Source organism: Cyprinus carpio, chromosome B17, assembly GCF_018340385.1.
Source record: "Cyprinus carpio isolate SPL01 chromosome B17, ASM1834038v1, whole genome shotgun sequence".
In the NCBI taxonomy this organism is placed as follows: domain Eukaryota; kingdom Metazoa; phylum Chordata; class Actinopteri; order Cypriniformes; family Cyprinidae; genus Cyprinus; species Cyprinus carpio.
In genome coordinates, this window is record NC_056613.1 from 26,909,909 (window position 1) to 26,924,625 (window position 14,717).

Consider the following 14,717-nt stretch of genomic DNA (forward strand, 5'->3'; position numbering starts at 1 on the left):
GGGTTTAGGTTTAAATAGTTTTACAATATGCAAGACTATTCTTGTTTCCTTTTGAAGGACATGTCATGAAACTCATGTTTCCAATTACTTGTACTATTTGAAGGCATTTGGTGTTTGGCTGACAGCAATGGATTACAGCTTTCATGGTAAAAATTAAATACAAATAAAAATAAAATAAATCCCCAGAAAGGGCAAAACGTTTAATCGCTCTGGGTTTTGACCAAAAAATTCAAACTGAACACGAAGGCCCAGATACATTTTAACTCAGCTGTGTGAGGAACTTCAGTAGGAAACTGCAGATGGGTAAGTGTCTCAGTGTCCCTGTTCTATACCTGGATTGATGATTGGACTGCTCATGTAGCATAAATGAGCTCTAAGTGGACTCATTTTTCATGCCATTCTGGATGAGAGTGTCAAAAGGAAATAGAACTCCCATTGCAGGTATGAGAGGGAAAGCAGTCAGGAGTGCTGCATTTGTGCTGACTTCAGAAAAAAGCAGATCATCCATCTGTTGTTAAATCGATCTGTAATGTGTGAAGGTGTGTTGGGTTGCTGGTAATTATACCTGTGGATGAACTGGTTCTCTTCTAAGTACTGGCAGCCGCGAGCGATGTCTCTGGCAATGTTGAGAAGATCTACCATGGTTAGACTTGAAGGATGCTCCTGGAAAACATATCAGAAAGTCAGAATGCTGGGTATTCCCTTGTCAAAAATAAGTACACTTTAGCAAATTTTGAAAAGAATACTGACATATATATATATATATATATATATATATATATATATATATATATATATATATATATATATATGTGTGTGTGTGTGTGTGTGTGTGTGTGTGTGTGTGTGTGTGTGTGTGTGTGGTGTGTGTGTGTGTGTGTGTGTATACACAATTGTAATACATTTAAAAATGGTTCAGTTGCAAATGAGTACATTAAAAAAAGTACTTTACATGTGCTTAAAAAACTAACACAACACATCAAAAAATCACATCCAAAAAATATACAACACATCAATAATTTCACTCAAAAAAAAAGATTAAGTTTACTTGAAGTAACATTAAAACACAATGATTTAAAGTGTACTTCAATGTAAAACTTTTAATTTGATATTATTACAGTATAAAGTAAATTTTACTTGTGTGCATTTATTTCATAATAGGAAATTATCTGCAAGCATAATAATTTTATAATTTTTAATATACACAGAAACAAAAACACCACCATCACCAACCAAATAAATAATCTAAAAGCAAAGTCACAAACTACTAATCAAATAAACTAATGAAAAACAAAACTTAATGAGGTTTATGCAATACAAGACACTGTGCACATTCTGTGACGTGTGTGTGTGTGTGTGTGTGTGTGTGTGTGTGTGTGTGTGTGTGTGTGTGTGTGTGTGTGTGTTCTTACTAGTCTTGGTCTAGTTTCCCTCAGGAAGCTCTTGAGATCCCCTCCGGCCATCAATTCCAGCAGAATGAAGCGAGGCAGAGCTTGCAGACTCACCCCGATACACCGCACAATGTTTTGGTGACTAAACTTGCTGTCAGAGGAATAGAGAGAGAAATGTGGTATTTTTGCTATATGTCCTCATATATTAGCCCTCTGGAATGATGTATCTTGTGTTTTTCATTGTTACCTGATTATGAGAGCTTCCATTAGAAAGTCTAGTTCATCCTGCTCAGAGCACACCTCAGGAAGGGTCTAATAAAAGAAGAAATTAATAATCAAATATATGCTAAATGAATCTATCTATCTATCTATCTATCTATCTATCTATCTATCTATCTATCTATCTATCTATCTATCTATCTATCTATCTATCTATCTATCTATCTATCTATCTATCTATCCATCCATCCATCCACACACACACACACACACCAACCAATAAATCCATCCATCCATCCATCCATCCACATTTATCTAGCAGTAAAAATTTAGAATACTACAGAGCATAGAGACCAAATCAATGTATTCATGGTTACAATAATAAATCAAAATATTAAACCCCAGTATGCAAGATCAAGGAGCATAACAGACTTTTTTATGTATTTGCAGATCTTACCTTTACAGCCACCTGCATCGGACTGGGCTCCCCTGGAATCCCAACGGCTAGTCCTTCATAGACTTCTCCAAATGCGCCATGACCCAAACCTCTACAAACAAAACATACATTAAGAGTTTTGTTATTTATTTTGTCAATAATATCATTCCTTGTATTTTACATACTATATTTAGGAAGTTTCAGACTTCACTTATTAGAAGATTAATTTTCATCAGCTGTATGAAGACCCTTCACAGTCAAACAACATTCTAGCACATAACACTTCTTTAACCCAACTGAACTGTAAGGAATTATTGATGCTCCCAACCTGGCGAGGGAGATGTTACGCCGTGGCACCTCCTTCAGGTCGTTGATGGAGGCGGTCTTCCCGCCAAAGCAGTAGTTGGGATTGTAGTCGGTCATGATGGTAGAGGCTCTCAGTTTGCTTAGCTTACAGTCGGGACTCTGTAGCTCGAGTTGGATAGACTGGAGCTCGGTGTGTTTACGTCTGTACACTGAACGACAATCAGCACAGCATGATATTTTCTCCAGTTTGCTACATATATGTTCGCATAATTGGATTGTTGCCATTGTCAATGTTACATACATATTCAATCTAGAAATGAACTATCAGACTGCTGTACAATAACCAGTGCCATAATGTTTTGTTTGAGGCCCTTCTGGACAAACTAAATAGGACTCTAATTAAATTTTCTTGTTATCAGGTTTATTATTAAAACATATTTAATAATTAAGAGCTATTGTCGCTGTAACTTGAATAATTTTAGTTAACTATAACAACCTTAGTGGTGACATTTTATTGCAAATTTGTGGATAACTACATGAGAAAAACACTTAAAAACAGTTTTCACAAACAGGCAAGTAAATCCAAGTTTGGTGGGCTTGACCGACACAGTAAACACTTTAGTGCAGCGTGTGGAAGTGATTTATTCATAAAGTGGTAATCGACAAGGCTTGTCAGAGCTCAGTTAACAGCCCATTTATCACACATCTACTCTATTTATCACTCAGAGACTGCTACTACAGTGTGGATGGACAGATGATGTGTTCGGTGCAATGACACAGTGTGTGTGTGTGTGTGTGTGTGTCAAACATGAGACATGAATCCTCATTTTGAATTTTGAAAGATTATGTGGCATGTGTGCAGTTGAATGATTATACTGTTTCTTTAAAAGTGCATTCAACAGGTTTTCCAAAAAAAAAAAAAAAACATTATGCAGACCAGACAGCCCCCCAAATTATTTTTGCATAAATAAATAAATATATAAATAAATAAACAAATAATTCTTATTGGAGACTTTTGGTCATGAAATGAAGTAAATTTCACATTTCCTACAGTGGCATAGATATCGCTTTGGCATGAAACTACATCCACACCCATAGGTGTCAGTATACTGTCCAAGACAACATTCATATTGGCCAGTGAAACATAAAATATGCAACATATTGTTATATCATTTTCTGTGATCTTTCTGTAATATTGTTTTATTACAGAAATAATACCCCCCCCCCCCCCACCCCCCCAATTCAAAAAGCTTCCCAAAATGGCTTGGCTCCAGTATTATGTTTTGGTTAACCTCTGAGACTCCATGAAACTATGCTCATAAAAAGGATTTGACATAGTCTACTTACTGATCATAACGCCTGAAACTGCCAACAGCAAGGCAGCGATGAGCGCAGAGGTCCCTACAGACAGACCCAGTGCCAGATGAGACAAAGACGGCTGGGCGGGCAACATAGACACCGCTACAAAAACACACAGCAACAAATGTACACTTCACATGAGTCAGGCAGAACTCAGTAGAGCTTTTCACACTTAAAATTATTACCTCAGGACCAAAAAAAAAAGGGTGTTCATGTCAGGCATCAGATCCACTCAAACTGAAGGGACAGATCTCGGCCCGTATGCACAAAACATTTTATCTTACAACTAAGAATTCCCCAAAATAACAGTAAAAGTGTTTGGCTAAGAGTTTTCTCTTAAAACCTATTCACAAAGCTGCTGAGACAAACTGTTACTAAGGAATAGACAGAAATCTTAAGCTAAGAGTAAGGGCGGGGTTGACCTTATCACTATGGATGATGTCAGCATACTTACTAACTATGGACACAGTGATTGGCTGATGGGTCTCTGTCAGATTTTTTTTTTTTTTTTTTTTTTTTAGCACAGAAATATTGTAGAATGTGATATTATGTTGCCATATTCAAATAAAGGTTTAAAAATAAAAATGTTAATCGCCACATTCAAATAAAGTTTTAAAATGCAGGCTAATCACTAATTAAACAAGGATATGATCAGCTAATTGCCAGCCTCTTACATGTATGTGTCTTGTAAACAGTTGCAACGAGTACAATAATCATGGCTGACAGTAAGACATTCAAATGTAAAAGAAAACCAAACTGGACACGAACAGTTGTTACTTCTTTCCAACTGATTAATGAAAAATTAAAGTTGGGAGTTGGGATAACCTTTTTAAAATCTCATTATCGCCAAATGTTTCAAAATGTTTACATACCAAGGCAGATTGCCGGCAACAGCCTTTTTCAGATAGTTTGTGGTTTGGTCTTAGTGACTTGGGAGTCCTCTTCACTACTCCTAATGTTTCACAGATCTAGAAGCTAGTTTTAGCACTAAAACGCTTTGTCAAATACTCTTAGAGCAAATTGAGGAGTTTTAAAATTAGGACTGACACGCCCATTATTTTTAAGATTTTTCTCCTAAATCAGCAAGTTTTGAGCTACTTTTAATCTTAAGATAGTTTGTGAATAAGAGCCCTGGGTTTTAACCAAGGTGCCCTTAGAAGATGAACAAAGACTTTGCCCTTAGATTCTGCTTTTCTCTTATAGAGAAAACTATGCTTGATGAACCAGGACTGGCACTTGTGCTTCATCAAAAAAATAAAAAATAAATAATTGTAGTAATGTAGTGTGTTAGTGTTGTGTAGTGTTTTAGTAATGTACAAATTTGCAACTGAACCATTTTAAATGTATTACAATTTTGTACACACACACACACACACACACACACACACACACACACACACACACACACACACACACACACACACACAGGAAGTGATGGGCATTTCATTATGCCCTGCCTCAACTTCTTATTAGAAAATGTCAATATAGTATAGAAAACCGTGCTTGAATGATTTAATGGGGTCTTTAACCTGGGAATAAGAAGATTTTGACGTACTGAGCAGACGGTTGAAAAGCTTTCTGAAAAATCTTTTTTTATCTGATGCAATTTAATTCTTATTTTTCTTGCTTATTTCTTAAAAACCTGTCAAAGTGTTTACACTTTTGGAGCTTTTTTTTTTTAGAGCTTCGAAGTGTTGATATTAGCATATAATTAGCATGAACCCATGGGCACTAACTCACTTATTAACCAAACACTTATGAAGTTGAAAACAGTGCTGGAGAACAGAGGGAATTTCAATCGATTTGCATATATGAACAGATGTGTAAAACATTCTGAATTAATGGAACAGTAGCTAAAAGAGGTGTGCAATAGTGGAAAGTGTTTTTATCTCCCTCTCTCTCTCCTTTTTTTTTTTTTTTTTTTGGCAAACGGAGCTACAGTTGACAGTTATGACCTCTGCCAGAAAGACTGTAAATGGTAGAGAATTGAACTTGGCTTTACAAAGGCGAGTGCTGCTCTTGAAGAAGAACTTTTTCATTGTGAGAACACTCTTCCCAGACATTCATTTTACCATTTTATGAGACAGCCGTTCATCTAATGGTGGTGGAGTGTGTTATGAATGAACTAACCAGTAGAGTTGATGCAGGACACTCCGTCTGGGGCCAGCGAGAGCTCTTCATCACAGTAGCACACCGTGCCCTCAGAGGTCTCGTGGCAATCTCCTGACTCACAGTGACTGCAGTTCTGCACAGGGTTGATGATAACTTCACCGTCGCCTTCCATGCCTGGAAATTACATTATCACACTTATGGGATGGTGAAGAACAGTAGAAAAGATTGAGGCTTATAATCAGAAGATTGTTGGCTTGATCACAACAGGGGTAAGTTTGTGCCAGGCACCATAATCCAGGTGTTTCCAGGGGGATAATATGGGTCTTGTACTTTTCTGTTTGGAAGTCACTGATCTTAGCTTATGAAAAACATTTAATAATTTCAAAATCTGAGGAGGATAGGCTTAGATCAGTGAGGCATATGATCAATCACATCCAAAAATAAATATAAAACATTTCTTAATTGAAAGAAAACAAGTGGATGAAAGAATCTGAATCATGAGATATAGCCAATCATGCCTTCTGAATCATGCCATTGATGTGTAAAATGTCTTATTTGTTCACCAGTGAATGCTCTGGTGAAGTAGTTTATAGTTCTGAGATTTTTTACAGTATAATTTCATAGTACACCGTATATTTTCATAGTACATCAAACTGTTTTATCTTCCTCACAATATGTCTTCCTCAAGTAAAATTTCCCTATTATTACACAAGACTGAAGCAAAAGACAGAACTTTTGTATTAAGAAAACTTCTTGATGACCCAATCCTATTTTCAATGCAGGAGATGCTTTTCATCACTCGCAGTCCTGGAAGCATAAGCACCTTGTTCTAAAGCACAATGGTGCCTTAGAGGGAATCTAAGAAACTGTATATGATTTGAGTCACCTTCAACTTTAGGTACAAACTTCTGTAGAGATAAAGTATACCACTAATAGCCCACTATCATCCAGACATCTGTTTTCCAAGATGCTTGTTATTGGCACCTTAATATTTCACTGCAAATTAATTTGTATGTCCCCATTAAACCTTTCACAAAAATGTGAAATTAGTTTTTTGAAATTAATTTAAGCCCTTAATTTGAATGATAAAGAGGTGCTGACCCCAGTCGTCCTGACTGCATCCTAATTTGTGTACTTCTAGTATGCTCTAAAAAATATTTTATATACCTCATTAGTGCTGGAAAACTCTGAGTACACAGTATGGCCATATTGAAATGTCACCACATTTAAGTATGAATGTTAGCAGCAAGTTAAATGTATTGCCTTAGTTAATTAACTGTTTATATCTTTAAAAACTGCAATAGCTATATTGTAACTTTGGCCTAATATTTTTTTTGTGATTCTTTTCAACTGAAAAAGTCCATTTAAAGACTTTTTTTTTTTTTTAATGGATTGTGTGCAATATCAGCACAAAAGCTTGCAAGGCATGTGCTTTATGAATGAAACGCAAATAGTATCCTATACCATCTGGTCCTTTTGGCTTATCATCATCAATGTACTATGAGTTGAAACACATCATACTGATATTAATTTTGTATATAGTATGGATTATATAGTATGGGCAGTATGCTTTGGATTCACCAGAAACTCAAAAGTGTACACATTTACCATTCTGTACTTGTATACAGTGTACTGATGCATACAATACACATACTTATGTTCTGTGACATTTTGAAGCATAAATAGTGTGTTCACGTTTAAAGGTCCAATAAAAAGTACACTTCAAATACCTGAATGATGTGAAGGTATTGAAACGAAAAAAAAAAAAAAAAAAGTGTGGAATGCTAGAAATTGCGTTCACCGAACTTATGTAAGCGAATCTATAAAAGTCATACAATAGATTATAAAGGACATATAGTATAAGTGCACAGTGTATTGTATATCATTTGGGACACAACAAAATAATATTGTATTACCTTTGAGTGGCTCCAGGTACATTTCGCCATCAGGACTTATAAACGATGTTCCATCATCTCCATCCTTTCTGGGATCATTATTGTGCCAGGCACTGCCCCCTATGTTCATGGAGTTGAGAAACAGTAACAAAATGAAACAAAACTAAAAAATGAAGATACAGTATATAATATAAACAATTAAAAATTCAGTCTAACCTCTGTATCCTCCACCTCCTCCACCAGCCGTGCAGGCCCCTCCACCGCCTCCAAAACCTCCTCGAGTTTTCCAGCCTATGACTTGACAGGGTTCTCCACCCTGTCCTCCCAGAATGAGTGGTCTACCGCCTTGAGGAACAGGGGCAGTGTCATTCCAGCCTCCGCCACCGCCTGAAATCCACAGAGCCACACAGGTCATAAAAACACAAGACACTTGTGCACTATTTCAGTTTCTCTGCATGGCTAATTAATTTCACAACAGGTGACAATATAACTTTTTTTATTTTTTTATTTATATCCATCCTCCAACAGATCTATGAATGCAGAATGGCACAGCAATTTCTCCAGAGAAAATAGTCTCATATAAACATCCCTGTTCCTCTGAAGCAGGTTAGTGTTGTTGCTTAGCATGAATGTTCAAATAAAAATGTGGTAAATTATTTCAGATGTCAAAGTGGTCCCATTTTGCTAACTCTCTAATGGTTTCTTAGCAGCACATTCCTTGCTGGGGAGAAGAAAAAAAAAACAAAAAAAAAAACAAAAAAACATTTTGAATACAGAAGAGTTTTAGAGACAGAAAAGGAAAGAAAGATTGGATCGATGGATTCACCGTTGACCATTGCTAGATGACTGCTAGGGTGTACTGTGTGCTTTTTTTAAAGGTGGTTACTAGGGTGTTCAGTGAGGTTGCTATATAATTATGTCCATAATCCTTATGAAAATGATGGAAACATATTAAATAGAATTAGGAATGAAGGTTTTATATAGTAAATAGAGCACAATGGGGGAGCTGGCCTTTGAAAAGAGTGCCACTGGTAGAAGCCATACTGAGTGCTCGGCAGGACACAACCAGAACACCCACAATGCAATAGCATGCAGAAACTTGATTGCACAGACACAGATGCACCTTCAATTGCTTAGACTTGAAAGCAGAGCACACTATTATTACTGTTCTGTTGTTACCGCCATCCAATATATATATATATATATAAGAATATCCAAGATCCAATATTCTATTCCTAATTTGCTGGCTCAGTCTTATTCAGGCACTGCTACAAGGAATTTGAAGGCACCACCTCAAAAATCATATTCAATCTCAGACTGGATTTTGAAGCATAGCAGAAAAGAAAATTATTATGCCCATGTCCAGAAAGGAAAAAGCATAAGGGAGCAGCATTTATTTATTTATTTTTTCCTTCTTTTTTTTTTCTCCATATCAATTAAATTTGATTCTGGTAAACAAAAGCATAGATCCAACTATCCACATAAAGTAAAATAAATAAATAAATAAATAAATAAATAAATAAATAAATAAATAAATAACTCTGCCCTGTGTGCAATATGTTCTGCTTCGCTGCCATTGTGATCTGCCAGAAAGAGTAATACACACTACGTAGTTCAGTAATGCTAAAATTTGTGTAATTTATATACGGTATAATGCAAACAATCTGTTGTGGTTACCTGCAGCGCCAGATTTTCCATTACGGCCGGGAATGCTGGGATCCCTGTCCATCACTTCCTCTGGGGTTTCTGATTGGCTGCTGTAGCCACGTCCTCCACCTCCAGCAGCAATGATTAGTGGAACGTGGACTCCATTTACCACCTGTAACCAATGGAAACAGGAAGTGTAAGACTATAATTTAACAGTGTATATCTTCCAATTGTCACTGAAATGTGAGGTGACTGAAATGTGTTGTCAGGGTATTGCTATTATAAGGTGTTAGCATGCTACTATGTGGCTTCTGCTGTGCTCAAGGTGATTGCCTACTGGCCCAGCCCCAGTCTGTATATATGACCTTGAACCTGGTTTGCATACTCTACATAGTTACTCAACAACGTTCTTCAGATAAAGCAGAATTTCAATAGAATTTGATGTTAGCATGTGGCTAAGCTAACACCCAATTTTACCCAATTTTACACATAAACATGACATGACACATGAATATTGGCTAACAGAGTGAATTGAAATTAGATTAGAAAATATATTTTTTGATATCAGTATTGAATTAAAGGATATGATGCAATTTCAATTTTTCCTTTCTCTTTGGAGTGTTACAAGCTGTTGGTGCATAAAGAAGATCTGTAAAGTTGTAAAGACTGAAGTCTCAAATCCAAAGAGATATTCTTTATAAACGTTAAGAGTCAACCACACCCTCCTAAAATGGCTCATTCTAACATGTGCCCACATGTCTACGTCACGATGTGGGAAGGTTTGCATAACGCCGCCCAAACGTTCATACAAAGAAAGAAGGCTTAATTTTATTCTCGCTGTTGCCGCCGTGGCCATGTTGTGGAGACATTGTGTGTTTCGTTGTGAAAGCAAAACTACTTTTTTTGGCCTTTTAAAAGAGGACACAATTAGAAATCAGTGGTTCAACACTGTTCTAGAACAGTTCAACCTAAATATTCAGATGTGTGCAGTGCATTTTGCGGAGGATGATGACTGTTTCCTGTTAGAGTAGCCTACAATGCTGGTGTCTGTTTCTATAAAGTGGGGCAGTTTCAACTTTGCAAGGACAATCTGGCGCTTCTGACACACAGTCTGTAAGCACGTTTTCATATTTAAAGAATTTGCCACTGATGATTCAAATGCGAGTTTGAACAGTGTAGAGTAGCACTGTAGTTGTTTGTCGTTTCTCCAATCACAAATGCAGATATGGTTTTATGTTTACGCAGAGCGATACGCAACGCAACACATAAAAATACAGTATAAGTCATTGTAATCAGTAATTATGTCCCCACTGGATGCAACAAATGCCTTGTTTATAATGGGTTTTATTGTTTTTGTCTTGTCGTGCCATGACAGTATGGTAAGGGGCATAATATTTCCATCACATGCTTGAGGTATTCAGCCAATCACAATGCACTGGATAAACACATTGCATTACACCAAATACACAAAATAATGTTATTTTTAGCAACATCATATGACCCCTTTAACTATATGTATTGGTAATTGTTGTATTCAACTTTGTCTGCCATTGATTGATTGATTGATTTGAGATCATTAACTGTGGTGCATTTATGCCCTAAAATTTAACACTCAAAGTTAGACATTTTCAAAGAAACTGACTGGAGAAACTGAGGGATAATTCACCCAAGAATTAATATTTGTCATCATCACCACTCTCAACTTGTTCCAAACATGTATGAGTTAAAGATATTTTGAAGAACGATAGTGACCGAACAGGTAATGACTTTTTTTTGGGGGGGTACACTATCCAAATAGATGTACACATATTTAAATATACAATGTTGAAAATATCTGATTTAAAATGTATTTTATATAGTGTCACCTTGAAGACGTAGGTGCCTCCTCCTCCTCCACCACCTCCTCCCTTAAGCTGGGTTTTGTTGATTGATGGTCCTTGCTGTTCCTTGCAGATCCGGACCATAGCAGGCACCGTCTATGAAAGAAAAAAATTATATGCAATCCTTACATGTTTTACTAGATGCTAATCATACCCTTTTTACATTTTTTGAAACAATAACACAGGGATGTATTGGTAGAAAGGATTACATTTGGGCAAGCATCCTCTCCTTCCTGTCCCACTAGAATATACAGCAGCTCATCCTTCTGTAACTGGAAGTCTCCAGTCATGTACACCCCATGTGACTTGTGGACAGCCTGGACACTGCGTCCACCAGCTGCTCCATACGCCGTGATCCTAAACCCAAGACAAATAAGTAAGCAGTCATTTAGCAGCTGCTTTCCTCCAAAGTGACTTACAGTGCACTTATTACAGGGACAATTCTCTGTGAGTGACCAGGGGTTAAGTGCTTTGCTCAAGGGCACAGTGGCAATGGTTCTTCGCACACTTCTTATGGGGATCAAACTGACAATCTTCTAATTACAATCTTTTAGTAAATACACCACCATTGAACCAAGAATGGCATGAATGCGCTGCTGCCCTGCAGTTTACTGCCTACAGCAGCATTCTAACTGAAATGGAACCTCATAAGTGAATAAGTGAACACTCTACATACAGTAAACATCTCCACAAGTGCAGTTCCAGTTGATTTTGATATTAGCATGTTGCTAAGCAAACAACATATTACTGTTTTACTCTAAAATGACACAACACATTAATGTTTTGTGAAACGGTCCGTTTAATTACTATACTTTCCAGAAAGTAAGTCACACATGACTATAATTTTCAGAATTTGCACTAAAGGGGAAAAACACATAAGTTGCACCGTTTCGATGTTAAAAAAATGAAATCTTTTTTTTTTCCTGTAGACTGTCATTGTAAAGAACAACTGTTTCTCACTACTCCATCAGCTCAAACAGAGATTGTTTGAGCTGAACTGATTTTATTTTTCTCCAACAGAAGCTACTTACAATGCCGTCTCAGTATTAGGTCAAATAATATATTCAAGAAGACAGCATAATATTACCTTCTGAAACAGCATTTGCATGCTCAAATTGAACATAACAAACAATATATATAATACTATAAATATATCCTCTTTGCTTCACACACCATACTAACTGAACTCCATTAACAGCCTTTTACCTACTGAAGCAATGCAGCTGATGAAATGTGTTTTTCCATTCCTCCTGCTCCACGGACAGCAATTACCTGAATGACCTGACGGGCTTGATAACAGGCAGCAATTGTGCAGAAGAAGAATGTTTTCCCATTTCATGGTTGAAAAAGTAACTACTAAATTCCTAGAGGCTGAACAGTATGGCATTTTGGGTTGTGGTGGTCAGGACATTATGTGTGTGCGTGTACCTGTATTTCCTTGTCTCTTGGACCCGCCACATCTGGATGCCCTTGAATGGTCCCTTAGTGCCTACAGTGACATTGACATTGGTGTTGCGGTATGAGTTACTGCACTGAGTCGGCGTTGGACCGTCTGGTCCTGTTGCTCCGCAGGTGTGGAATATCCATTTGACAGCTGAAAACACACACAAATGTCCCCAAATAAAGCAAATGTACTATTAGCTTTGTAAAATAAGAATTCTTCTTGTTCACAGAGAGAGAGAGAGAGAGAGAGAGAGAGAGGGTGTAGAACTTGGACAAAATAAGTCTGTACTCTTTTAGATGGCAACAACAAAAAGAGATGCTATGTGATGTTTTTGGCTGGCTGGGCTACCTAAAAGCTTCAGACAATTTATGATTTTTCTCTTCTTAGCTTGAAACCTGTAGAATGTCTTTCACAGACCTAAAATTGCACCACATGAAGAGTTCATTCATTGCTAAATGTCAAATGCACTTATTCATGAAAGGGATGAGGTTCTGATTTACTTCACTTCGGATAAGATGTATACTAGGCTCACATTCAATGGATTCTAAAGGTTAAAGTGTACTACAGGTATGTTGCACCACATTTAATTTTTTTTTTTTTTAATCTTTATCTTTATCAGCTCAGCTGGAGGCTGATCTACATCATCTTCATGGGTTATGTATTATCTTTTTTTGTAGTGTCCTATAACAGTGGGCATTTGCTGTATACCCTAGTGAAAAAGAAGTACACTTTAACATACTTCTGAAAAGAGTACTTATTATAGAACAAATAAAAAAATAAATAAATAATAACAATAATAATAATAATAATAATAATAATAATAATAATAATAATAATAATAAATAGATGTCTGGGTAACAAAACCTTTAAAAAAATCAGTGTTTTGAAAGTGATATAAAATGAATCCATATAAATCGATTAATTTAAGTGCAAACTGAATGTGATTTTTTTATTTTATTTTTTGACAATTTATTACGTTAACACATTTCATAGACAAAACTGGATGGGAGTGGAAAGTTCTATTGATCTACTGACATCGTGCAAATGAAAGAACACAGCTACAGCCAGCTCATTTATATAATGACCAACGCAATTTACTAGGAACAGTGCAAATTAGTGTAGGGTCGTAGACGATGCTAATCAGGTGCAGGTGATCTACTAACAGCACAGGCACAAAATAGGTTAAGACCCAAAAATCACATTGCATGATGCATTTTAATACTCTCCTCTCTGAAATTTCAGGTCTGAAAGGGACACACCTACAAATGCATGTGCAATAAGCCACAAAAATAACTCCACACTTATTCATCGCAAATTTTTCACTGTCTGTAAAAATTGGTAAATCCTGATAGATTTAAAACAAAATAGAGTTTGTGCTGGTGCAAGCTGTTTGTAAATCTCACCCTAAATGTAATATCAAATGACGGAATTACAAACAAGTACTTTACATGTTAGTCAACCCGTCAAAATAAGTGTACTTGGTAACATGCTATTTTAAGGTGTCCTTGTTACACCTTACATGTATTTACTATTACAATAACAATAAATTTAGCATAATTACATGCAAGCCAAACCCAAATCCTAATCCTAACCATATAGTAAGTACACATAGTTAAACAATATTACTCAGTATTTAAATGCATCATTACACTGTAACAAGGACACTTTAAAATAAAGTGTATGAAAACAATGATTTAAAATGTACGTATGTAAAACTTTTATTATGACATTATTACAGAGTGCATTTTGTACTCAAGTGTGTAAAGAAAAAAAGCCATGAAAGTGTATTGTCTTTAAGTATGCTTAAATAGCTTATTTTATTCCATTAATGTATATCATCTTCAAGTTAAGTTTTTTAAAAAGATATACTTTTAAGATTTGAAGTATACACTTGAAGTGCACATTCAATAAACTTCTTTGTCATTTCTCTTGCACAAGGGTAGATTGGGGGCTGGAACCAATCGAATGGCAACCAATCCAGTTTTGAAATGAATCACCAGAACAAAGTGAGACCAAGGTGAGACATAC

At 36.3% G+C, this 14,717-nt stretch overlaps 1 protein-coding gene across 1 annotated transcript in view; it reads right to left on the bottom strand.

Annotated features, from left to right (window-relative positions):
- Window positions 1-14,717, bottom strand: part of alk (ALK receptor tyrosine kinase) — a 395,687-nt gene that overhangs the window by 13,827 nt on the left and 367,143 nt on the right. Inside the window, exons 12-24 of the mRNA XM_042742958.1 lie at window positions 12,674-12,839; window positions 11,455-11,602; window positions 11,231-11,341; window positions 9,396-9,537; window positions 7,935-8,105; window positions 7,740-7,838; window positions 5,842-5,997; window positions 3,700-3,813; window positions 2,375-2,561; window positions 2,068-2,158; window positions 1,639-1,703; window positions 1,413-1,542; window positions 566-663 (exon numbers count right to left, since the gene is read on the bottom strand). Of these exons, the coding sequence (XP_042598892.1) occupies window positions 566-663; window positions 1,413-1,542; window positions 1,639-1,703; window positions 2,068-2,158; window positions 2,375-2,561; window positions 3,700-3,813; window positions 5,842-5,997; window positions 7,740-7,838; window positions 7,935-8,105; window positions 9,396-9,537; window positions 11,231-11,341; window positions 11,455-11,602; window positions 12,674-12,839 (1,678 nt within the window). The remainder of the gene's footprint in view (window positions 1-565; window positions 664-1,412; window positions 1,543-1,638; window positions 1,704-2,067; window positions 2,159-2,374; window positions 2,562-3,699; window positions 3,814-5,841; window positions 5,998-7,739; window positions 7,839-7,934; window positions 8,106-9,395; window positions 9,538-11,230; window positions 11,342-11,454; window positions 11,603-12,673; window positions 12,840-14,717) is intronic.